The 25,193-nt window shown below is 41.4% G+C and overlaps 1 protein-coding gene across 1 annotated transcript; it reads right to left on the bottom strand.

The window, feature by feature from the left end:
* Positions 1–4,426: 4,426 nt before the first annotated feature.
* On the bottom strand, positions 4,427–24,798 carry cactin. Its single transcript, XM_067968285.1, has 11 exons — positions 24,111–24,798; positions 23,134–23,229; positions 21,313–21,458; positions 17,865–18,027; positions 15,719–15,833; positions 11,553–11,745; positions 10,807–10,929; positions 10,068–10,127; positions 9,231–9,353; positions 8,157–8,416; positions 4,427–6,740 (listed from the first exon to the last, which is right to left on the bottom strand). The coding sequence occupies exons 1-11, from the start codon at positions 24,753–24,755 to the stop codon at positions 6,250–6,252; spliced, it is 2,415 nt and encodes an 804-aa protein (XP_067824386.1). The 5' UTR covers positions 24,756–24,798; the 3' UTR covers positions 4,427–6,249.
* Between the last annotated feature and the right edge of the window lie 395 nt (positions 24,799–25,193).

Genomic DNA, 25,193 nt, shown 5'->3' with positions numbered 1-25,193 from the left:
AAATAAAAATGCCATTGAAGATACTCAAGGACACTAAATATAAATTTATGGGCAAGTTTGTTGATATTATTGTAAAATACTGTTTTTTATTTTTTATTTTCAACACTATTTTCATTTGTATTTAGTGGGCTGAAAAAAATGGTGGCTGAAAACATTTTGAAAAAGTATTTATTGGTACAAAGTACGTTTGTTTTAATGGTAGATTTTCCTCACTGCGTATGGCTACAGAGTTCTGAGTTGCTTTTTTAGGAACATGGGGTAGAATTTCCGACAGATTGCGCTGGTTTTATCAGTGCAATCCGGCCGAATCAGCACGAGAGATCGTGGAATTTCAACGTACGGCTGGGCATAAATTATGGCCAGCGTAATTCAAGTTTCCGCTATCTTTTGCGCTGGGTCAAAAATCACTGCGCTGAAGCCAGCCCCGCCCACAAACCTGGCCACGCCCCCAAACAAAATAACGAGGATGCCGAGTTTCCGCCTATTGCGCCCGTCTGCGGCTGTTCGAGGAGGGTTTTCAAATTAAGCTAGTTTTCTTAGATGCACAGACACTACTAAGCACATTTTAAACGTTTTTACATATTAAAAAATATTTAATTTACTAAGGAACTGACTAGTGTACACAAATGAAAGTAGAAAATGGTTCAGTATAGTATTTTTAAGTCATTTTCAATTATTTAAAATCAGGTTACTCACAGATGGAGGATTGGACACTTAATAAAAATGTTTATTTTTTGTAATTAAACTCATTTTCAGCTGTGTTAATATAACTGCACCAGGTTACCACTCTTAACTACATCAATGAATATTTTTTATTGCAAAGAAAAAAAATGATTATGCTCTATTAGGCTGCCAGATTGTGCTGATTCATGGAAGATTTTACATTTGTGATTATGTGAATGCATTTTACCGGAAACTCGAAATGTAACACAGCCGGCACAATTTTTGGGCGCAATTTGCACCCAACTGCCGATTGCGCTCAATGCGAAAACTCTACCCCATAGAATTTAAGCCATTCGGGTGAAATATGACACAGCAATCTCCATACACGATGTCTGAAGTATGATGAAATAATGAATGCGGAACTCGCTACCACATGGTGTGGTTGAGGTGAATAGCATAGATGCATTTAAGGGGAAGCTAGATGAGTACACGAGGGAGAAAGGAATAGAAGGACATGGTGATAGGGTGAGTTGAAGTAAGAGAGGAGGCTCGTGTGGAGCATAAACACCGGTATAGAGCTGTGGGGCCAAATTGTCTGTTTCTGTGCTGTAAATTCTATGTAAGGAATCTCCTGTGAAACTGCCCACGGAGAGTCAGAACAAAGCAAATTTCCCTTAGAATGTGTTAGTGATGCTGCAGACATAGGTATGGGGGATCAGCAGCATCTGGAGCTTATTAAGTTCCATCTAGTGGTAAAAGTATGTAGGCATGAGTGTGACAGGTAGCTTTACAATAGGAAAACTGCATTAAGATGCCACCTGGAGGCATAATGGAATGGTATTGCCCAAAAAAGGACTGCACGACAGACATAGCAAATTTAACATGTTATTGATTTTTTTTAAAAGTGCAGGGTGGATGGCCTATGGGCAGATGTTCTGTATTGACCAACTAACAAACAGATGTAATAGGTCCATGCTGACGTATCTTCTCCACTTATGCAATGCAATGCAGTGTTCAAAGCCTGGCCAAGAACTAGCACAGTTTGCCAGAGAGCTGCAGTCTGAAATTTCATCGAAATGATATTTGAAGTTGTTGCTTCTTAGTGGGCATCCAATTCACGATTGCTGCCAAGCCTGCTTATTATTTGAATGGTTAATATTGCCATACCCATATCAATTGGCATCACATAGGTCTTTTAGATGTGATTTGATAACTTTATGGAGGTTTCTATAGAAGTTCTTGCTTTGTAAACTGGCCCCGTTTCTTTCCTAGGAGAAAAAATCCTAAAGACACACATCAAATTATTATATGCAGGTCATTTTCAACTAAACTTATAGCCATTTGTATTTAGGTATCTTATGTTTTGAAAGGCTAAATTTGTACCTAATGGGTGATGTTTAACAGAAAAGGGCAAGTTGTAAAATAATGTTAACACTTTTCTCTGATGTCTGAGATCTAAAGTAGTGGTCTGGAAACAAATTATTTGAGATGCCTTTTGTGCAATCAACTGCTGAAGTTTATTGAATGATTTCATACTGAAATGTTCCAATGGCTGTATATTCCTGGCAGTGGCATTTCAGAGACAGAAACTGGTCTTTATGCCACGCTGAAAAATGAAATCTGCAAAAGGCTTGCATCCAGAACATTAAGTAAAATAAATTAAAACAAAAATGAAGTTAATAAACTCAAGAATCAAGTGCCAAAGGTTATTAATATAACCATTATGCAATTAAATGGCTATATGAAGTCTGGTACACTTCAAGCACATTATAAAAACTTCAATTTTAAAAATAATGATTTAAATGTTCTGGACAAGTCTTATGTGTCCGTGTGGGTGAGTGCGTTCATCACACATGCATGTGCGTGCCAGGGAAGCGATTCTTTGCCAGCAATATTAGTGTCTGCCTTTAATTTCAAGAAGAATTCAATTTAATTTTGCCATATAAGGCTACTATCAGAACTTTGCATTCATAGCAGTTAATTAGGACTGGGTCAAGGTACAATGCTAGTAAAGAAATTGCAAACACACAGGATATTTATGAAGAACAATCTAAAATCCTATAGATGTGACTAATAAAAACCTGGCTCTGTGTAACCTTTGACCTTATCTTGTACCATTTTGTACTGCCAATTCAGAGTGATTTTGCCTTTAGTATTCATTCAGTAAACGTCACCAAGGTGGTTTATTTCTTAAAAAGTACAGGGAAAGACAATGTGAAAACCTATGTGGAGAAGATACAGTTTAGGAAAGGGCAGGACTAATTAATACTCAATAGGGAGCCTTGCTTTTCCTTTTGAAGTAGTGTATAAAGCCCAAATCCTTTCAACTGGTGCCACATTCCCTCTTATTGCTGTCTTTTTGAGATTAAGAGCAAACACTGAAGGAAAAATTAAGTCTGTTGATAACCCTGGTGAAAGTAGGAAGTATAAACAGAATGTCAAGGGACATGAGGTTCAACTTGAGCATGCTAGCATGGTGCGGCCCATGCAGCACATGCTCCCCCTTGACTGACTGCCAGCTGTCCCTGCTCACCCCACTACCTTACCTTGCACTCCATGCCAAGGATTCCAGCTACATAGTTTATAAAAATCCTTTCCCTCTTTCAAAAGGGGAGGGGAAAACATTTGAATTAAAATATGAAAGTAAAAGCTACAGTATTTCTCCAGATGGAAGTGCCCTAACAAGAAGTGGTATTATAAAGTAGCTGGTCACGTTGTCACCTTCAGAATCACTTACTCTCTCTGTACCTGTTAATAATTCTAAATACCTACAGGTCAAGAAACAGGCGACAGTAATGTTGCTGTCAATGGGCCCAAAAATCCACGCTCCCATGCCACTATAAATGCAGTGGAGCAGGAATTGTAATCCACTGGTGTACAGCGATCCTGATCTTACCAGTTTCTGGGGTCATGAAATTTACATAAATCAGGCAAGGTCCAGCACCACAATGGGCACATCTTGGGCACCTGTGAGAGAGGGTTGCAAAACATCTACTTGAAACCCGTGTGGAGTTGCCGCCAGTGGGCTCAATTTAAGAAGCAAGTGGAATCTGCCCCCTTTATCGGAGTGCTAATTTTCTGGGGTCCCAGACCATTACTCCAGCCTGAAGTATGTTGGGTGCTCCGAGGGTGGGAACAACAGGCAATCTGGCAGGTGACACCATCCCGCCAGACCCACCTTCTTCTTACATGTAATGCCTCTAAGGTGCGCATGGAACATCTGCGCACCCTGCTTCCACCAGGAAATCGCTGGCTTCAATCTGCTGTGTTCAGGACAACCAGGTCTATATGCATCCTTAAAAGGAATTGCTGCAGATTGCCACCAAAAAGGTAAGTTTTTAAAAAAAAAATGACCTGAATGTGAAGCCAGGAGGATCAGGGGTGCTCCTCCTGGCTCCACGTTAAAACTGTCAGCCGGCCACCACTCACCCCCCTCCCTTTCCCAGTCACCCTCCCCCCCCACTTCTCCAGGTCGCTTTCTTAAAACCTTCCTTTTTTTATCTTAACTATTTCCACTGGAAAAAAATATTTTTTCTTCCTCCTTATTCCCACAGTGGATGTGCAGTTCTTGCTGAATCAATCATTGGTGTAGCGTAGCCAAGGAAAGTTTTTCCCTCACTGTCGAGTTTCCAATTATCAGCCCTGGGCCAGGTATAAGCCTGGGTGCTTAACACTGACTGCAATGTCAGAGCTCAGCAAAGCATCTCACAAGCTTCCCCCAATTGGCTCCTTCAGGAACACAAAAAAAAAAACTGACCCCAAATTCCATAAAGTCAAAATCTTTATTTATGTAAACCTTATAAAATGCTGAAAAAGTGACAATTATTTTTTTCAACATTCATAATTAATTGTAAATTTTCTGCCTGGATCGCAAACTATTCTGGGTACTGTTGTTACCCAGGAAAAGGATGAAAACTCCAACTTGCTTGATGCATCTCAAAATTTTTTCACAGGAACAAAAAAAAAATCTCTGGTCCATTTTAACCTAGTTGTCATGTCGCATAGGTTATCCTGGTGGATAGTGTAGTTCCACAGGAGTAAGGTAAAAACAACTCTCATAATTCAATGCACATTAAGAATTTGTTAACAGCAGCTGAAAGTTCCAGGAGTAAGGTAAATTTCCAACTGAAGCCCCAGCCAGAAGAGCAGATCTAAACTTTTTGCAGGTATTTCTGACATTTAATAATTCATTTTATGAATTACTTCTTTCAGAGTTGTGTATTTTTTAATGTGTTTATTATAAGATGTTACTTCCTGCTGTATATTCTCACCTGAATGAAGATAAATAACAAGACAAAAATTGCCTGAAGAAAATCGGAGCAATTTGGTCAATTTTGTGAAACTCACCGTTTAGTGGATGGCAGCTTTGGAAAAAAACTGCTCAGTTTTAATGTGCTCAATTCATTCTTCATTGGTCCAAAATCAAAATGATACCCAAAATTAGTGACAAAATCAAAATCAGTTCAATTACAATCAGTATGATAATTGATAATTTAACAGATAATTTCAACCATTCACTAATTTTTACCCTAATAATGTGAGTTGTTGATGTGCGACACTTTTTAAGCGTGACACAGTAGACGGCACTGGACAAAACTTTAAATGATATAGATAAGCTCTTGAATCAGTCTTTGCTACAGGGCATCTCCATACAGGGATACGTCAGCAGTATGAGATATGCTGTAGATTTGAAAACAAACATGTGGAATCAAGCTAGACTCTCGGACTTGAGCACACAACTTTGCTAACATAATCTAGTAGTGGGAATACTGTGTTGTTGTACGTGCCACTTTTCAGATGAGACGTTAAACCAAGGCTCCGCTTGCTTAGGTAGACGTAAAGGATCCCATGGCATTATTCAAAGAAAAGCAGGAGTTCTCCTGGTGTCTTGCTAACATTTATCCCTCAACCAACGCCACCAAAAAAACAGATTATCTGATCATTATCTCATTGCTGTTTGTGGGATCTTGCTGTGTGCAAATTGACCACCATGTTTGCCTATATAACAGTTACTGAATTGGGACATCCTGAGGTTACGAAAGGGACTATATAAATGGAATTTCTTTCTTTACTAATGATTCTAATCAGAAAATTAGACATTTAGGGGTTGCGTGGCAACCTAAGTGTCAGAATCCCAATATCTTATTCCACAGAGTAAAAAAGTATGGGTTTGTGGCAGTGATATCCTCACAGGATGAGTAACCAAGATAGCTCCTCAAAAGAAAGAAAATCAGATTGAAAGATCAAGAAATACTAAGTACCACCTAGAGAAAGGGCAGTAAAACAAATACCCCAAAATAATACAAAAAAGTAGACATTTTAGGACTTTCAGATCTTCCAGCTGGGCAGGAAAATGAACTTTTAATGAAATTATATTCCTATAACCTCAGAAGCTATATTAGGAAAATAATAACTGTATAGAGAAGGATTAAAATTAGCTCATATCATTGTGGAAAAAGTGCTCTACAGTCCTGCATGGGAACAACCTTTTAAACTCTCATGCAACATACATAACTGGTTGACAATCCCACAAAAGATGCAACCTGAACATGATAACCAGTCATGAACTTTTACTCTTTGGTGTTTCTATCTTCTGTAGCGATACCTTTTGAAATGGAACCACAGTTGAAATATTCCATTGGCAAACTGACATCTGAAACCATGCCGGTGAGAGTACTCCCACTCACGGTTCACAATTTTAAAAGCAATATCTTCATACGGAGGACCCGCATGGAAGCGGAGAATTGCAAAGTCTTTGTTGTCCACACATGGCTCAAGGAAATACTGTGGAGTTGCCCTCTTGTCAATAAGGTCTGGGTAAAATATGTTGAATTTGTAACCCTGGACAATCTTAGGAGGAGGGTTGTCAAAATCATAATGTGTTTGGTTATACTTGTTCCACTCAAAGCCTGTATGGACACGATTGAAGAACCGTGGTTTCCTGGGACGGTATTTGTCAGCCCAGAGGTATACTTTGCCAGTTAAAGGCATCTCCACGCTGAACTGAGCTTCGTCGGTCCCCATCCCCTCTTTGGCTTTGCGTACAAATGCATCTTCAGCACTCTCACTCGCATCACCTACATAAAACAAATAAAACAGACGCTGAAAACACATGATAATTCAATCTAAGAGAATACATTTACTACTTGAAGGAACTATAGGTCATAATTATAGCAAAAACTAGTAATTTAATGTACAGATCTTGAACATACAATTTGATTATGGTTACGACAAAGAGCACACAATACTGTAACTGGATGCTTGGGAACAAAAGAACAGCTTGTGCATGTTGGACATGCCTTAGATCATTGTGCTTTTCCTCTTGCTTCCCATCCAGAATCTTAAAGAGGCAGGCAGTTGGGATATAGAAATGAGAACCTACTAGCTGTAGTAGTTGGTGATAAACTTTGTTTGTGCAATACTTTATTTAACAAATTAAAAAAAATACTGGAAATGCATAGCAAGTCATCAGCATCTAAAAGGCATTTCAGGTATAATCCTTTGCCAGAACTGAAAACTGAAAGGTAAGTGAGCCTCTTTGTAGGGTTGCAAAATACAGAGACAATAAATATTCCAATCAGAGAAGAAATGAATTAATTAAATGACGTACAAACTCAAATGAAAAACCAATAGGTGATATAAAAGATCAAATGAGCCACAGGGAGGTCAAGGCCACACTTGCCAACAGAATGGAGGTATTCACTTAATCTGTGTTTGGTCTCCCCAGTGTAGAGGAGACCATGTCATAAGCACCGAAAACAGTATACTAGATTGGAAGAAGTACAAAGGTGAACGAGAAGCTGCAGCATCTGCTGTGGTTGCATGGGAAAGTGTCCCGCGTGCCTCGCCCCCCCTCCTTCCCCTCCCGTGCGCCTCGGCCCCCTTCCCTCCGCCCTCCCCCGCCTCACCCCCTCCTCCTCCCCCCCGTCCTCCACCGGCTCCTCGCCCACCTTCCCCCCGCCCCTCCTTCCCCTCCCACGCCTCGCCCCCCTTCCCCCCACCCTCCTACCCCCTAGCGCACGCGCGCGCCTCGCCCGCGTGCCTTCAGCTGGGAAGTTGAGTTGGTGGAAGAGTGAACAAGAGTATCACAGAGGTGACAGTCCATCTGGTAAGCAGAAATGGAATGGGATTATGCGGTAGGTGATGTAAGTTGCAGACGATGGTCTGCCAAATGCTGAGACTGCTGGAGTGGAAAGTGAGAACAAGGGTGACCCTGTTGTTATGAGAAGAGAGGCACAGGAAATGAAGTGAATAAAGTTGCGGGTCTTATCATCCATTGTTGAGGGGAACCCTGGCCAAGGAAAATAGACATTTCAGAAGCTCTGGTATGGAAAGACTATTAAATAAATAAAGTAAAAATTGAATTGCGGTTTGCAATGTTCGCAGTTAATGAAAATGATTAGAGAATGGTTGGGCTGTGAGACAACAGTTTATAAAACAACAAAAACTTTCAGAATTTGGAAGATCACTTAGTCAACAGATCCTTCTCTTACCTGTCACTTGCAACTGCTGTCTTGCCATCATTAATTTTTGCAGGTCCTCTTCAGCATCTACTATGTGGGTGTCCATGGGCAGTTCATGAGGGCTGAGTAACTTTGGACTGTATTTGCCAGCGTCGTAATCATCCAAGCTCTGTTGGATTAGATCCTCTTCAGTGAGCACTGCCTCTCCTTCAGCATTCTCCTCTTCTGCCTTTGATTCTGAAGCTCCTGAGGCAGAAGTGCCTGGTACCTCCTTGTCTTCTCCTCTTGACCTGCATGATACGAATAAAATCAGCACCTCATTCTTTAAAACTGATGGCTGGTAGGTCTCAGTGCTATAAAGTTGGAAACACTTTCAAAATTATTATTGAACACTAGAGCACTCACGCTTTTTCCAAAACAGGCTGAAACAGGTATGATTCTTGTTGTGGGTTTATTCTAGTCAATCTAGATGACCTGTTACAGCTGCTAGTACAACAGTTTGCTGTTCTGCAGTGTGGAATACTATCTCAAGGAAATACTCTCACACAGAAGTAGCCAGGCCTCTGTGCTAATATTAAAAAATGTGCTAATATAAAAAGAAGCCTTGAACCCTTTACAGGGTTGATTGGAGAATGACAGTACATATTTGGGCAGATCAAAAGAACACAATTGCCAACATCAATAAGAATGTTTATATTCTAGAGGTAATCTGGGAGTTCTAATCTAGTCTTTCGAGGGGGGGGGGGGGGCGCGGCGAGGCACGCGGGAGGGAGGGGGAGTGGATGAGGCAGACACGGAGGAGAGATGGGGTGAGAAATTAGTGAGCAGTAGAGAACAAGAAGTGAAGGAGAAAAAGTAAACGGGGAGAAAGAGAGAAAAGGCAAAACGGAGTTACGAGGAGACTTTTGTCTGTGACCAATGCCATGGGATCGACTGGGATGTAAATATTTACTGTATGGAGTAATTTTTAAATAATTCTTGTCTTGCAAGACATTAAATTCAATTGGTGCCTACTTCAATGGGATATAAAATGGGCTATTAACATTTCTGAGCTTCTGGAGTAACCACATGCAGCACAGCACCTCAAAGTGCAAAGATACATACTTGTCCTTGGGAAACTGTGGTTCTTTCTTTCGAATTAGAAACAAGGGCTCACTTTCAACTCCCTGCTCTTGGTTCAGTTTGTAGAGATTCTGACGCAATTCATTATGGGCCGTTTCATCAATTCTGATGAAAACATAACGAGCACAAAATAAAAATAGTTTAGATAAATTGAAACTGCACAGAGTAAAAAGAAACAAGATTTTAATTACATTTTCATTGAATTCCTGTAGTTGAGTTTGGTCCTCCATTACAATACATGCAGGTCCATTAGCCACTTTCTACTGTTGTAGATAGATGCTGCAATGATGGGGAGTCCAATATTTTCACCACATAGCACAAGCGAGATTCAATACAAACACTCCCAGTACACAGAGCTTTCCCACACTGCATCTCCACTTCAGTCTCAGAAAAGTATCCATGATAATAAGTTAAAGGCCTTGTATACCTCACAAGACGAGCAAAACTCATTGGCTCAACGCTCTGCGGTAGTGCAGGGTTCTGCTTTACTAAAATAACAATTTTATTTGGAATTAATGCTGAAGCAATTCAGCTGAAACTAGCGTCAGGCATAGCTCTGTATTTCATGGCATTTCAGTTATTTTATGCTTCAGTAGTCCAATCTCTATTACATTGGTCACAATGATTTTCAGACTTCTACAGCATAGCACTTTGAAAATCACTGTCGCCAATCCAATAGAGAGATTGGACTACTGAAGCATAAAACAACTTACAGAAGGTATCCTACAACAAAATGTAATTTTGCATTCATAAGAGAAAGATAAAATATATCCTTATCTCTACTTCCAGTAGTCCTTTAACCTTATCAAATGTCCTTACCTGAGAGGGGAGTTCTCTGCACTAGAACTGTCAGATGAGGATAGGTTGCTGTGATCTTTACTGAAATATTACACAAGCAAATGTGAAGACGACACAATTTCTAAAAACAAATATCTTCTGCAAGTATGCCCAGTGAGATCGCTCACTTGAAAATGGCCAATATGTAACACATCGTTTATGAAGCATGCTTGGAACAGAACAATTTCTGCAATAATAAACAGACAGACAGAATGGAACCAAAGGTCTTGACCAATATGAATTATTGAACCCTCCTGCTACCCCATAAGCATCCTATTATCCAGAATACAAAGGCTGGAGAATGTTACAAGGCAGTAATACATTAGGTGGTTCAGACAACATCAAACTATGACAACAAAACCTGATCAGTTCATCAACATCTGAAGCCCAATATGTTTTACTGCCATCAATACACTTTAACCTGTTTGTGGAAGGAGCTTTTTTTTCCAGCCACTGTGGTCAGTAGCATGCACAGTAGACTGCAATGAATGACAAGGAAATAGTATTTACATGTATCACTGATATTTAATCACAAATCTGCAAAGTGATTCAAATATGTAGCAATGCTAACATTTATAGTGTGACAGCTTCTAAAGAACACTTCTAACTTAAGATTAGATTAGTGCATGATTCAAAATGGCAGAAAATTGGGGACATTAACAGCTCTAGCCCTTTGCAATAACACATGTAGGACAGAACCTCAAACTGCAAGGATACATACTTGTCCTTGGGAGACTGTGATTCTTTCTTTAGAATGGGAAACAAGGGCTCGCTTTCCACTCCCTGCTCCTGCTTTAGTTTGTAAAGTTTCTGCCGCAACACATCCTGGTGCCTTTCGCGTAGTCTGAGGGAAATACCACAAATACAAAGTAAGTATCAATTCACCCAAATAAAGTAATTACAAGGAGGAAACAAAAAGAAATGTGACTTCTTTATGTCTCAATGGGTAAATGCACAATTTAGTGGACATTGAGTAAAAAACAAAGTAATTGGGAACAGTGCAGATAAACGTGATTAGGGCTATTTGCTCGCATGGAGGTTAAACACCCACAGACTGGTTGGGCCGAATAGTCTGTTGTATCTTCTACGCACGATGCCCAATGGTCAAATAGCCTGTTGACCTTCACTGTTCAAGTTCACACATGAAGAGTGACTAGTTGAGCAACATTCCAGAAACAAAAATCACTCATGGAATTTACATCCCAGCCTGAATCCATTTTCAGGAGGGTAGGGGTTCCATTGCCTACATGTTTTTTCTATTTATGTGTATGTATGATCTTATGATGGGTCATCCAATATTTTGGCAAATAGCACCCAGTGACATCATTACTCCAAGTGCACAGAGCTTCCCCCTGATGCACCTCCATTACAACCATAGAAAAGCACATCTGAATGAACCAATGGGAAACTTTCACACCCATAATGAATTCCTTTTTATTGCTCCCTGCCCCTAGTGCTCAGTCCTACCTGGCTCTGGCCATATATGCCTTGAGCTGTTGCAATAAAGATTCCCAGTAGCCAATATCCAGATTTGTACCACCAGTTTTGATCTTTGCTTCGATGTTTTGGTACAGTGCCTGAAGCTGGTTGTAGGTTTTCCCTTTAAATACTGACTGAACATCAGTGCTCACCGAAGTGTTGATTCCCTCGCGTCTCTCTCCTTAACAAGAATAAAAAAAGAGACCGCAATGAAATAGAAATAGTATTCCTACAGTCACTCTTCCCTTTTAACAAAATTGCAAATGGCCAATACCAGAGCAAAGAATATGTCTGCAATTACTATTAAAATTCCTAAACAAGTGCTTATTCAGTGTGGAACTGCTATTATCCATTAGAATTTTCACATCACGAGGTCTTGCATGACATATCAAAACTAATGCTTTTATTATCTGTACAATATTTGTTTTCATTCCTATGCCGAAGATGATCCTGTACCCCAGGTGCAGAATCAAAATTTGAGGACTCAATTGTCTGTTAATTTCCAATATCCACCTGTACTGCTTGTTACAGTAAATAAAGGGAAATTCCATTGTATAAAACTAATAAAGAGATGGTTATCACATGGTATTGCATCTTGCAAGAGGCATTAACACATTTATAGAGAGAAAGATGTGATGGGATCAGTGATAGTAAACACCATTAATGGAATATTTTAAGTGATAACGCTATAGTATGCAGACACCTTGCAATTCATAAAACTGTTATACCTGTTGCTTATCACCTTATTACCAGTTAAAACTAGTGTTCGATTAACAGAAAACCATAAACATAATTAAGTTTGTGGCGTGAACTGTGGATCTGCTCAGTCAAAAAACAAGAGGCTATCCACTCCTCATAACTGTTCCCCTGCTTCTATCTAGTTCTTTGACTGCTTTTCTTCCATTTTTTATGCATCACTTCTCTCACTTTCTCTCATTAAGATCTCTATAATTTATCTCAAGCTCTATTTTTCACTCTTTCTCCTTTTTGTAAGTCTCTCCTTCTACATGTCCTCTCCATTTGCCTCTCATGTTCCATTATAAACTTAATTTGTACCTTTTACCTTTTTGAAAGGTCAAGCGATGAAGTAAGATGGCAGCCGATATTCAGGTCAGAAGTGAGCATTGTGACCATGTAGGAGGCAAGCAGGGACAAATTGTCCTGGTCAATATGACCAGTGCCTGCTTCCAAAAAGTCTGTTCAGGCTTTAAACTCTTCAATGTCAGTTTTGGGAGCACATAGCAGAGTGCTCTGAGGCAAATGTCAGCTTTAGGGAGCTGCAGTGAAGATATCTCTGGGGGTTGAAGAAGTCCCTCAGATGAGATGTGGATTTTGCATGGGGGGCAGGAATGAGACTTGGGACAACCACTACCATCTAGTTCATGTTGAAGGATGCTCTGTTAGACTATTACTGGGGCTGGTTCAACCCTGCTAGGGACTGGGTTGAGGAGCTCAGGCCTTGCAGCCCATGACTCGCAGTGCCTTGTACTACATCTCCCCATACCATATTCTGCACCTTCCACAGCCAGCACATTGCAACAGCAAGTCTTGTTAGTAAAAGAATCCATTTGTATTAAATTCCATTTTTATATTACCCTCTATAGTTGAAAACCATTTGCAGAATTCCAGGTTTAGGTTAACAGTACAATTTCTGTACAGAGGTTGTGAGCAGCCTGCTCTAAGTCAGATTACACATTGTTTACATATAGAGCTTAAGTCACCTGTTACTGATCATAATGATGCACTCTCTGCATTGCTAACCCTAAACATCAGTCTGTTAGTCTTGGAACCGTGGATGTCAAAATAGAGCAATAAAAGTTTAGGTAGCCTGAAACATCTGGATATGGACTGGTACTAAAAGTCGGTAAAGAGTAATGGAATGCAGATGCCTATGGATTAGTGCAGCTGGATGGGGTGAGATGAGTAGCCATGAGTTAGAAGGAACAGAAGGAGGAGAGAGGGGAGAAAGTTGAGTTCAATAGCTCTATGACGTGTGTTCTTCTATGGCAAGGCATCACCATGTGTTCCGGTCTGTTATCTGTGAGTGTATTAAAAAACAAACATAGCGCTTGACTCCGTATCCAAGAATTCATCCTTGGCGAATAGGCACAGGACTGCAGCCTTTGTCTACATTATTACAAAAATACACATCCTAACAGTCTCTTTAAAAAAAACCCTCCCCTACCCGGGCCTGGGCTTTGCTCTCCAACCACAACAAAGCCTTCCACCGTGTGGACATTGAACAGCACTGGAGGGTTATATTCAGACTCTCTTTCTCTGCTTGTTTGTTTTCTCTTTCTCTGTGATCCTCAGGCATTCTATTTATTCTTTACAGCCTTTCTCTCATTGTTTTGTACATGATTTATCTGTGGTGTAGCTCTTGGCTGCAGCACCTGGTTTTTGCCATTTGACTAACCACAAAGCACTTATGTAAAGTCATATAAACAGACAAAAGCATGGACCTGACCTTTAGAGAGATAGACAAGGACAGGACCTGTAGTTCTGACTCTGTCACCCTAACTCTGGTTCTGCTCTGGCCAATCAGCTCCTAGTGTCAAAGTTTGCTGCAGAAACCTCTACACATTTGACTCCAGCCTGAGAAACATCAAAGAGAAACGGAGGCCCTGGGCATCATGCAGTGGGTCTTGGTCACTGAGTGTCCTTGCTGCCAGTCAGCTTTAAGCGGCTCCTCTTACTATGCTATGCTGCCCGATCTCTCCACCCGTCACTGAGTGACCAGGTCACAAGCAGGCTCAGCCTATGTTTTTATTTTTACATTGTAGGCTTAAGTACCTTAGGTTTTTCCTTTCTTGACTTCCAAAGATTCAGGAGTTGTGGCACGGTTTCTCTGCATACAGGAACGCAGGAGAGATATACAGGTCAGAGTCGTAAAACGGAGAGTAAAAGTGCCAGGAACCTCTGATAGGACATGAGATATAGGTTGGGGCAGGGAGGCAGATTGAGCTGGGAGCTGAGAGCTTGCCATGTGGCTATACTAGGAACTTGGGGGAAGATACAGGTTGGACAGAGCAAAGAGGCAGAGCTGAGGGGTCAGGAGCTCATACATACTGAAGGGAGAGAGTCCACAATAAATCCAGACTGGGGGAATTGACAGCTTTTTAAATATAAAATGTGCTTAGTCTGAAGGAGAGAAATAATCATTCGTAAAAAAATTAGTACAAACTTTTATAAAGAGGTAGATAGATTTTTGGACTCTAGGGGAATCAAGGGATATGGGGATCGGCCAGGAAAGCGGAATTGAGGTTGAAGATCAGCCATGATCTTATTGAATGACAGAGCAGGCTCGAGGGGCCGTATGGCCTACTCCTGCTCCTGCTCCTATTTCTTATGTTCTTATGTAAAGCAACAGTGCATGGCTAAGGAATACAAAATTAACTACTTGGGACCTGCTGGATAGGAACTGTGTTTTGCAGGTGGAGAAATAAGATCACAGAAAACAGGGCTTTAGCAAACAGACTGGATTACACAGAAGCGACAGCCTTATTTTTTTTAAAAACATAGATTTTCAATTTGGTAAAAGGAAAACAAATGGTATTTCGCTTATCTTGCAACAAATGTTTAACAGCAATCCTACGCTGCAGAGGAATTGTCTCATCAGAAAAGACTGGGCTACCAGCACCTTAGATGATATAGTCTATCCTGTGGTACAACTCTTAATTTGCAAGGTAAACATGTTACAGGCTGACTTGTTCTAGGCTCCAACTGGCTGAAAAGCCAAGCTTTGAAGCTGGATGTCAAACAATTGGAGCTTGTTTTCAACCAATTGAGGCCATTTTTTCCATTTGTATCCCAAAATGAGTGGTGGGACCTGCAGTGCAGAGACAAACAAGTAAAAGTTACTTTTAATGAAAAAAAATTAAAAATGGAATAAGGTTTATGAGATAGATGTTAAGAGTAAAGTTATAATAATTGGAGAGAATGTGAACAGGAGTGGGAAAAGAGTGCAAACAGAAAATAAGCTTGATTTAAAAAAAAATCGTGCCTGGATAGCTTTATTATCATACAAGGGTTCTAGCTTCTCTTTATGGAACACTCCAGAATTTCTGGCAGCACAAAGGGCTAACAAAAGATTCTGCTTAAACAAATTTGAAGTTGTCCCCCTTCTGAATATACTCTACTACTTTCCCCAGTACCTGGCCCTTTTCCTGAAGCTTCCAGTTTTTTCAGGTTACTTATTTCGTCCTCAGTAATGGTAGTCATATCTCTCCAGAAGTCAGCGTTCTTCCCCTGCTCCAACTCCATGTAAACCTGAAGTGAAATGAAAAAACACTCACTCAGTCAGTTCCATAAGGATCTTCAACTTACTCATGGTTAGACCACACATAATGTAGATATTTTTAGATCATAAATTATTTTAATTACTGGAGCTATTGTTCCTTTGAGATTTGTTGGTATGAAATGTTCAAAACATTCTTAACACACAATGACAGTCTAATTAGTACTCCCACTGCAACCAAACCATAAAGGGATATAGCCATCACTAAAAACATTTATGTTACCACTTTATCCAATTAATCTATCCATATTTTCTATACCAATTTTCCTATTTCGCCTGAAAGTGTTGGCTCTTTGTTGACAGTAAGGTCCCACTGGCACCAGTCACTTTCCAGTTCCTGGCCCAAGTGGTTACTATTAATGTGTGAGGCTTGATGAGGAATGTTGAGAGATACAACCACAGCATGCCTCCCAACTGAACACAAACCAGTCCTCATCAATGTTCACACACTTTCACTTCCAGCAGGGGATCAGAAATGGAATCCTGACCGATCTTCCTCTCCTTAACCTCCTGTCAATGTCAGCACAGCACAGGGATGGAACCTGGGACCTTCCTGATTTGTATGGCTCAGCTACTCACTGGATAAACTTAGAGCCAACTTGTCTTTAATGCACAGAATGAACATGGTGCATTAGGAAGGCATGCGAGATGTAATTTATACCTCAGCTGCGGCACTGACCATAGCTCGTGTATGTATAATGAGGTCAGTCCAGCTGTGAATATAAATCATATCCTGCAAGTCTCCATAAAAAATTGCTTTGTCATTATAATTTGACAAAACTTAGGCCGTGCATGAACACAATACTGTACTAATTCTGGCTTCAGGATTAACAACATTCATTTATACAGCACCTTTAACATAGAAAAACATCCCAAGGCATTTCAGAGGTGTAATCAGAAATGAATGGATGCCGAGCCAAAGGAAGAGGGGGTTACCAGAAACTTGGTTAAAGTGGAAGGTTTTAAGGAGGGTCTTAAAGAAGGAGGGAAGCAGAGAAGCAGGGAATTCTGGAGCATAGGGCCTAAGCGGCTGCTCAACATACAATCCATCACAGGGGGGTGGGAGGGAGCTGCACTATCTTTTAATAAGTCTTTCTTATACTTGCAAACTTTCAGCCATTACTCCCTCCCTCCTAGAATTCCCTCCCAAAGCCATTTTGCCATTCGACCTTCCTCCGTGCTTTCAAAGCCTCCTAAAACATTTTCTCTGAGCTAGCCTTAGATTCATTTTCCCACAAATTTCCTCCCAACTTTTCCCCCTTTGTAATGAGGTCTGAACAGTTTACACAAGTTGTGCGAAAATTCAAATTGTTAGTGCAACAGTGACATCTAGTGGCAGTAGCTCAGAATTACACTAATGTTTCCTTTTGAAAATGCCTGAGGATCAATTACTTTCCAGGGTGAAAAAAATCTGAAATTTACAAGAAATATGAAACATCCTTGCAGTCAAATCCTGCACAGTAAGCTGGTCGAGGGGGAAGACAATTAAATATTTTCATCAAGTACTTGTCAGTGCTGGAGCTCATCGGGTCCTAGGCTGAAACAGTTTCCATCTCCCACTTCCAGTGCAAAGTTTCATGGAAATTAAACGGGCAAGGGCAAGGGCAAGTGTAACGAATGGCTACAGTAAATTCTGGCCCGATAAGTAATTAGTGGAATCTATCACTACATCATGATTGCTATAGTTAGAACCAACTATGAGAAACTTTTTCTTTGCTTTTGGTACTCATGGAGAAGCATGTCAGTGCTGGAACACTTTCCAGTACCAAAATCAGGCACTCCCAGCACAGAAATAGGTTTTTAAAAAAAACTCAGCACGTGGGCATCGCTGGCAAGACCAGCATTTATTGCCCATCCCTAGATGCCCTGAGAAGGTGACGATGGACCGCCTGCAATTTGTGGAGCAAATTGGTGAATGTGAATCTCTAGTAACAAAATCTCAAGACATCACCAACGAAGGGATGAAGAGGGCACAATACTGTACGTTAAGTGAAATTTCATACTCTGATATCCTCAAGAAGATCTTCCAAGTCTGACGCAGTCAGCCCATTTAGAAATGTATATGGTTCATGCATTTCTACAGCTAGATCATCATCCTCTGCACTGATGTACTTAGCAAGAAGATCAATCGGCTTGGCTCGGCCTCCCAGGATACGGATCTTTGATCTAAAGCAAATAGGAGAATTAATAGAAAGCTATCTTTTCACTAAAATACATGTTAATATAATGTACGTTCTTACTCAAACTTTTCTCTCTCATAGTATACTGGGTGAAATTGGAGAGGATTATAGCTGAAATAAGCTAACAGATTGTGATGCACACATTAAATGTAGCAGCAAAGCACACACCATAGACCTCGTAACTGAATCAAAGTAACACTTACATCTTACACAGGCTCAATGCTCATATTTAGTGTTGGCCTTTGAAATTAATTTTGAATTCCAACTGAACATTACTACTGTCCCTGGTGACTGGCAAAAAAAAAAATCACAGCCAAGTTCAACCTGTGTTTAATTGCCTCTATGCACACAAGCTTTCCAGCAGGAATCACTGGGCAGCAATTGGGACCATGACCTCAGCTCATTTTCCCCTTTCCGCCTCTCAAGGACAATTGTAGTGTCCCACCACTTCTCTGAGGTCAGTTCACTCAACAAGGATCAAATACTTCTGGTCTGCATGACTCAGCTGCAAACGCATATTTATCAACTGAGCATCAGAATGAATTGTTAAAGTAACCAAGCTGGACAGTCACTTATTGGCAAATGTTCATAATTTTTCACCAAAACACAATTTAACCATTGTTTTGAATGATTCAGCATCAGATCTACCTATAATTTATCATATTTTAAAAATCTTGCATCTAGCACACGATCTGCAAATGTTCCATTTACTTCCTCTACTTTGTTGATAGGACTCCATTGTAATAAAACAGCATATCCTCCAACACACCATGGGCAATGCCTCCGAAGATCTGCCAATAATAAAGTATAAATTGCAGCTTATTTTTAACCTCCAGAAATATAGAAATGCAAGATGTAGAATCATAGAAAGGGTGCAGCACGGAAGGAGGCCATTCGGCCCATCAAGTCCGTGCCAGCTCTATGCAAGAGCAATCCAGCTAGTCCCACTCCCCCGCCCTATCCCCGTAGCCCTGCAAATTTTTTCCTTTCAAGTACTTATCCAGTTCCCATTTGATTGAATCTGCCTCCACCACCCCCTTGAGATGCTAACCACTCGCTGTGTAAAAAGGTTTTGCCTCATGTCACCTTTGGTTCTTTTGCCAATCACCTTAAATTTATGTCCTCTGGTGTCTGACTCTTCCGCCAATGGGAACACATATACCCCCAGATCTCTGTGTTCCTGTACCTCTTTTAGAGATAAGCCCTCTAGTTTATAAGCCAGCCATGTGGCACTTTATCAAACGCCTTTTGAAAGTCCATGTTTTTTTAAAATTCGTTCATGGGATGTGGGCGTGGCTGGCGTGGCCAGCATTTATTGCCCATCCCTAATTGCCCTCGAGAAGGTGGTGGTGAGCCGCCTTCTTGAACTGCTGCAGTCCGTGTGGGACTTTACTGAGACTCTGGCAGCGTCTTCTTCCTTGGTGAAGACAGATGCAAAGTACTCATTTAGTACCTCAGCCATCCCCTCTGTCTCCACGAGTAGATCTCCTTTATGGTCGCTAATCGGCCCCACCCCTCCTCTTACTACCCGTTTACATGCCTGTAGACGACTTTTGGATTCCCTTTTATGTTGGCCGCCAGTCTATTCTCATACTCTCTCTTTGCCCCTCTTATTTCCGTTTTCACTTCCCCTCTGGACTTTCCATATTCTGCTTGGTTCTCACTTGTGTTATCAACCTGACATCTGTCATACGCCCCTTTTTTCAGATTCATCTTACTCACTATCTCTTTTGTCATCCAGGGAGCTCAGGTTTTAGTTGCCCTACTTTCTGCCTCGTGGGAACGTGCCTAGATTGTACCCGAACCATCTCCTCTTTATAGGCTGCCCATTGTTCAATTACAGTTTTGCCTGCCAATCTTTGATTTCAATTTATCTGGGCCAGATCTGTTCTCATCCCATTGAAATTGGCCCTCCTCCAATTGAGTATTCTTACTTTAGAGTGGTCCGATTCCTTTTCCATAGCTATTCTAAACCTTATGATACTATGATCACTGCTCCCTAAATGCTCCCCTACTGAAACTTGCTGCATTTGACCCACCTCATTCCCTAGAACCACGTCCAGCAATGCTTCTTTCCTCATTGGGCCAGAAACGTACTAGTTAAGAAAGTTATCCTGAACACATTTCAAAAATTCCTCCCCCTCTTTGCCTCTTATATTATTATTGTTATCCCAGTCTATATTAGGATAGTTGAAGTCCCCAGTTATCACTACTCTGTAGCTTTCGCACCCCTCTGTAATTTCCCTGCAAATTTGCTCCTCTATATCTTTCCCACTAGTTGGTGGCCTATAGAATACATCCAGTAGTGTAATGGCACCTCTTATTTCTTAACTCTAATCAAATAGATTCTGTCCTTGACCCCTCCAGGACATCCTCTCTCTCTCCAGTTCTGCAATATTCTCCTTAATCAGTACTGCCACCCCACCCCCCCATTCTTTCCTGAACACCGTGTATCCAGGAATATTTAGTACCCAATCCTGCCCTTTTTTGAGCCAGGTCTTCGTTATCGCCACAACATTGTATTTGCACCTGCAGCTCACCAACCTTGTTTACCACGCTTCATGCGTTTACTCACATGCACTGCAAACCAGTCTTAGACTTTCTTGTACTCTCTCAGTCTGATCCAACCTAATTCTATACTATTTCTTGCTCTAGTGCTATCTTTCTCCCCCGGTTCTTTGTGCCCCTTGTTTCTCCTTTCCATTGCTACATCCTGATGCCCATTCCCTGCCAAATTAGTTTAAACCGCAACCCCCCCCACCCACAGCACTAGCGAACCTCCCCGCGAGGACATTGGTCCTAGCTCCGGTGAGGTGCAACTCGTCCAGCCTGTACTGGTCCCACCTTCCCCAGAACTGGTCCCAATGCCCCTGGAATCTAAAGCCCTCCCTCCTGCACCATCTCTCCAGCCACGCATTCATCTGCTCTATCCTCCTATTTCTATACTCACTAGTGTGTGGCACCAGGAGTAATCCAGAGATTACTACTTTGAGGTCCTGCTTCTTAATCTCTTTCCTAACTTCTTAAAATCTGCCTTCAGGACCTCAGCCGTCTTTCTACCTATGTCCTTAGTACCAATAAGGGGCACAACCTCTGGCTGTTCACCCCCCCCCCACCATGAATGTTCTGCAGCCACTCAGTGACAGTAGTATCCAGTACTGAACAAATATGACATTCTAATAGAGATAGAACTGCATTCTTTTCAACCCAGAGAATATGGAAAAATTTGTTTCCTCTGCCCCCTACGAAAAAATAATCCATTCCTGTATACCTCAATTTAGCTTGCTGTAAATGGAAATAATCCTCTTGTTCTGCCCAGGTCTTGAAGTGTTCCGCTTCCTTCTCCCGCTGCAACATCTCCAACTCCTGTTCCCGCAGGCCCTTTTCCCGCTCCCGTTCCAAGCGCAGCTGTTTCACCTACAGCATGAGTAAGAACTCTACTTAAATAAAAGTGATCAGCGAGTGCACCGCGCAACTTCCACTGGCCACATTAAAAATGTTTTTTCTATACAATCAAACAAGGCCAAGTAAAATTACTGATCCCAATTATGGTTCATAAACTACCTCAGCTCCGTGAACATAAGGAAATTTCTTGAATTTTTGTTATTCGATCATAGGAAAGTGGTTTGCCAATTTTGGATTCATTAGGAAAAATGTAAACATCTTCCATGCATCAGCCTATCCTCATGTTTCCATTTACAGTTGACTTTCATTGGAGCTGCTCCTACAAAGTCGATACCAGTTTGTCACCAAGCTTAATTTTTGTTGATAAAAGTAAAAAAGTCAGCAGTTTATATATAATCAATACTTTGTCAACAAGTCTGAAATCTGTAAAATACTTACAGACAAAACTCAGATATATCAGTAAACCTAAAATTTTCTGACATTGTGTCTACATACGAAACCGGAAAGGTGATCAATAAACCTTCCATTTCTACTCTTCTACTGCCCTTCATGTTCACTACAAACAAATCTCTAATTAATTCGGTGACCAGTTTCCAAGATTTACCAACTTTGCAAACACAAACAACTTAATTTTTCTCAAGAAGTTCATGACTAGATCATCAACTAGATTTATAAACCTGCCTGCAAATTATCTGATGTAGGCAGTGATTAAACAAGCCTCTGCTGTTGCCGTAATTCATTAAAATCAAATCTAAAAAATTGGAGCAAAAAAGTGAATTGACTTTAAATTAATCAATTCTTAATTCCCTAGAAATACCTTCAATGAAAATAGTGACTTTACTAGTAAACTATCCAGAGCTTTTAGTTATTTAAAAATACACAAATATACGCAGAATTGAGTTGATGGCCACCCATGGCTACAGGCAACTGCACTTCAGTGCATACCTGAAGTATGTGAGCTCTCTACTCCTGCTGTGAAAGTACTATTGTGCACAGATTACAGTTGAGGTAAATAACATTGATGCATTTAAGGAGAAGCTATATAAACACAGAGGAGAAAGGACTAGAAGATTATGCTGATAGGGCTAGATGATGAGGGGTGGGAGGAGGCTATTGTGGAGCATAAACACTGGCAAGGACCAGTTGGGCAAATGGCCTGTTTCTGTGCTGTACACTATGTAAGGTGCTCACAGACCATATTACGGTCACCTTCAATAAACAGCACAACTTCTAGTCCTAATATTTCCTCCAAAATGAATAGAATGTTATGGCAAAAGAACTAATCTCTAATCAGCTATTAAAGTGTAGAACCAAACTGTGGAGCTGTCATTTAACAGAAAACATTGCTTAGTGTTAGGCGAGTCTCCAGCAAGTAACAGCAAGCGAAGGAGTTCTCTTCACAGGTAGCAGAACTAAATCAAAGTTTTGTTAAAAAAAACTATGAACTATACATTGAATGAATTACCCCCATTTTACAATAAAAAAAATGCTTTTTAAAAAACTTTCTGCCTCTCAGACATTCGTTAACTAGTTCTAACCAACTTAGGCAATTATGAGAAGATAGCTGGAAAATGCATTTAAATCAGATTTGCAGCCACTTTGTGAACATGGTGGGGGGGGGGGGGGGGGGGTGGCAGTAGAAATGGAAGGTTTTTTTGTAAAACTCCTAAGATATATTTGTCCATACTTTTTGCAATTCCATGCGGTTGTCCTCTTGAATTCGCTTGTTTCTGTCCTTTAGATCCTTTTCAGCAAGGTGGCTAATTCCTTTCTTTTCCAGGGCCTGTGATGCAAGAATAAACAAACTCCTTTTAATAAAGCAGTGACATTACTGGAATACAACCTGAATGCATAATACACAGAAAAATGTGTCCTCAGCTACCCAGATCAGAGGAAACAATGGGCCAGAACTTGCTGTCAAAATAACAGCAAGGCTAATGGCGCTCACCATTATTTATGTGTAAATGGTACAGCAACTTCAGGCGAGGAGAAGGTGCGCGGTTAAATGTGAATATACAAAAGTTGCTGTCTGAGTTGCGCAGTTCGCGTCACGAAAACGGCATCTCACCCTTAGCCTCGTGTTTTTGTTTTAGGAACTTGCTGTATTTGCCCATTAAACTTGCCACAGAAAGTTAAGTCTTGTCATTTCAAGCGCAAGTACCCGTTTAACAATGTGATAAGTGTTAATGACTGCCAAGTAACCTTTCTGGCACTCAATCTTTAAATCTCATTAGTTAAGGAGATATCTTGTTGACTCAGGTCCCAGACGCCGTTTCCCTCGCTGTGCTGTTATCAGCTCGCACTTTCAGCAACGTGTGCGCAAAATGTCCTAGCCAATATTTACCCCTCAACCAACATCACTAAAACAGATGATGTCATCATTATTACATTGCTGTTTGCGGGACCTTGCTGTGCGCAAATTGGCATGTTTCCTACATTACAAGTGACCACACTTCAAAAGTACTTCATTGATTGTAAAACAGCTTGGGACATCCTGAGGTCGTAAATCCAAATTCCTTCCTTCCATAAATATTGAGTATTATTGAAGCATTTATTGAAATGAAGAGCAAAACAGCTTTGAGATTAGTCTTAACACAGGCTAAGGGTCACTGGAGTTGAGAACAATATAATCAGCACCAAATGGGTTTATGATTTCACCATAACCTTTTGCCAGATAAAGGTCCCCAGGAGGTTGTTGTCTCCAAAGGGATTGTCTGCGTTCGTGTAGCCCATATACTCCTCGCTCCAACCCATCTTCTCCCTCTTCTTCCTTTCTTTGGCCTCTTTTCTAGCCAGGCGGCGGGCCCGCTTCTCCTCGGGGGTCTCTATGGCCTTGGCCAGTTCTCGCTGCTTCTTCTTCTCCGCTTTCTGCTTCAGCTTCTCCTGGAGAGTCAGCAAACGGCTGACGCTGCTCGGGCTCCCGGAGCGGGAAGACGACGAGGAAGAAGGCGACGAGTGCTCGGACCTGCCGGGGGAGTCGGACGGGCTTCTGGACCGCGTTTGAGACGAACGTTTGGAGCGAGGTGAATGTCTGGAGGGGGCCGGGGGAGAGCGGGTCCGAGAGCGGGAGCGGGCCGGGGGAGAGCGGGAGCCCGGCCTTATCCTTCTGTCGCTTTTCGGCTGCCTCTGAGCCGGGCTCCGGTCTCGGCTGCCGCTCCTCCTCCTCCTTCTCCAGTCCCGTGAACCAGACCTGGACCGGCTGCGCCATCGCTGCTTCTTCTTCTTCTTGTGCCCCTCATGCCGGCTCCTCTCGCGCTCCCGGGACTTGGACCGCCGCCCGCGCTCACTCGGCCGGGCGCTCGAGCTCATCGCCTCCAAACCAACCGACAAAACAATTGGGCTTCTCTCACTCCCGGCGCATCTCTCACTGCAACTCACGAATCTGCCAGATGTGTTAAATCAATAGGTCCATTATTACGGGAGACGAATAATGTCTGCCTATTGGAAATTAAAATACTATTCATTAAAAAGCGACAAACGAAAAATATATTGTAAATTTCCCCGCCCAAAAAAAAAAATCACAGATGGATCAGGCAGTTTGTATAGCACCTATAGCGGGGAGGTCCTTCCTGGTTACGGTCTTCCAGAAAGTGCGACACTTAAGTGGAGAGAATGAGGGAGATGCTGGGGTCGTTAGTCGGAGAATTTAAACGCAGAATTAGGTTGATTTCTGTTTTAACGCTATCACGGTTTTGGTGAGAATGGTCCTGAAATGGAGTGGGGCCTCGGGCGTTTGTGCACGGCCGG

This window comes from Heptranchias perlo, chromosome 29 (genome assembly GCF_035084215.1).
Source record: "Heptranchias perlo isolate sHepPer1 chromosome 29, sHepPer1.hap1, whole genome shotgun sequence".
NCBI classification, from domain to species: domain Eukaryota; kingdom Metazoa; phylum Chordata; class Chondrichthyes; order Hexanchiformes; family Hexanchidae; genus Heptranchias; species Heptranchias perlo.
The sequence above is the reverse complement of the archived record's forward strand: the minus strand, read 5'-3'. Positions and strand labels throughout refer to the sequence as shown.

Bases quoted from the DNA above. Each gene is read 5' to 3' on its own strand.
- cactin (XM_067968285.1), bottom strand. From the start codon at position 24,755: ATGAGCTCGAGCGCCCGGCCGAGTGAGCGCGGGCGGCGGTCCAAGTCC. The intron at 18,028-21,312 runs GTATACAGGAAT...TATTTGCTTTAG, and splicing joins TTACAGCAAGCTAAATTGAG to ATCAAAGATCCGTATCCTGG. The intron at 10,128-10,806 runs GTATGTATCCTT...GTAATATTTCAG, and splicing joins TCACAGTCTCCCAAGGACAA to TAAAGATCACAGCAACCTAT.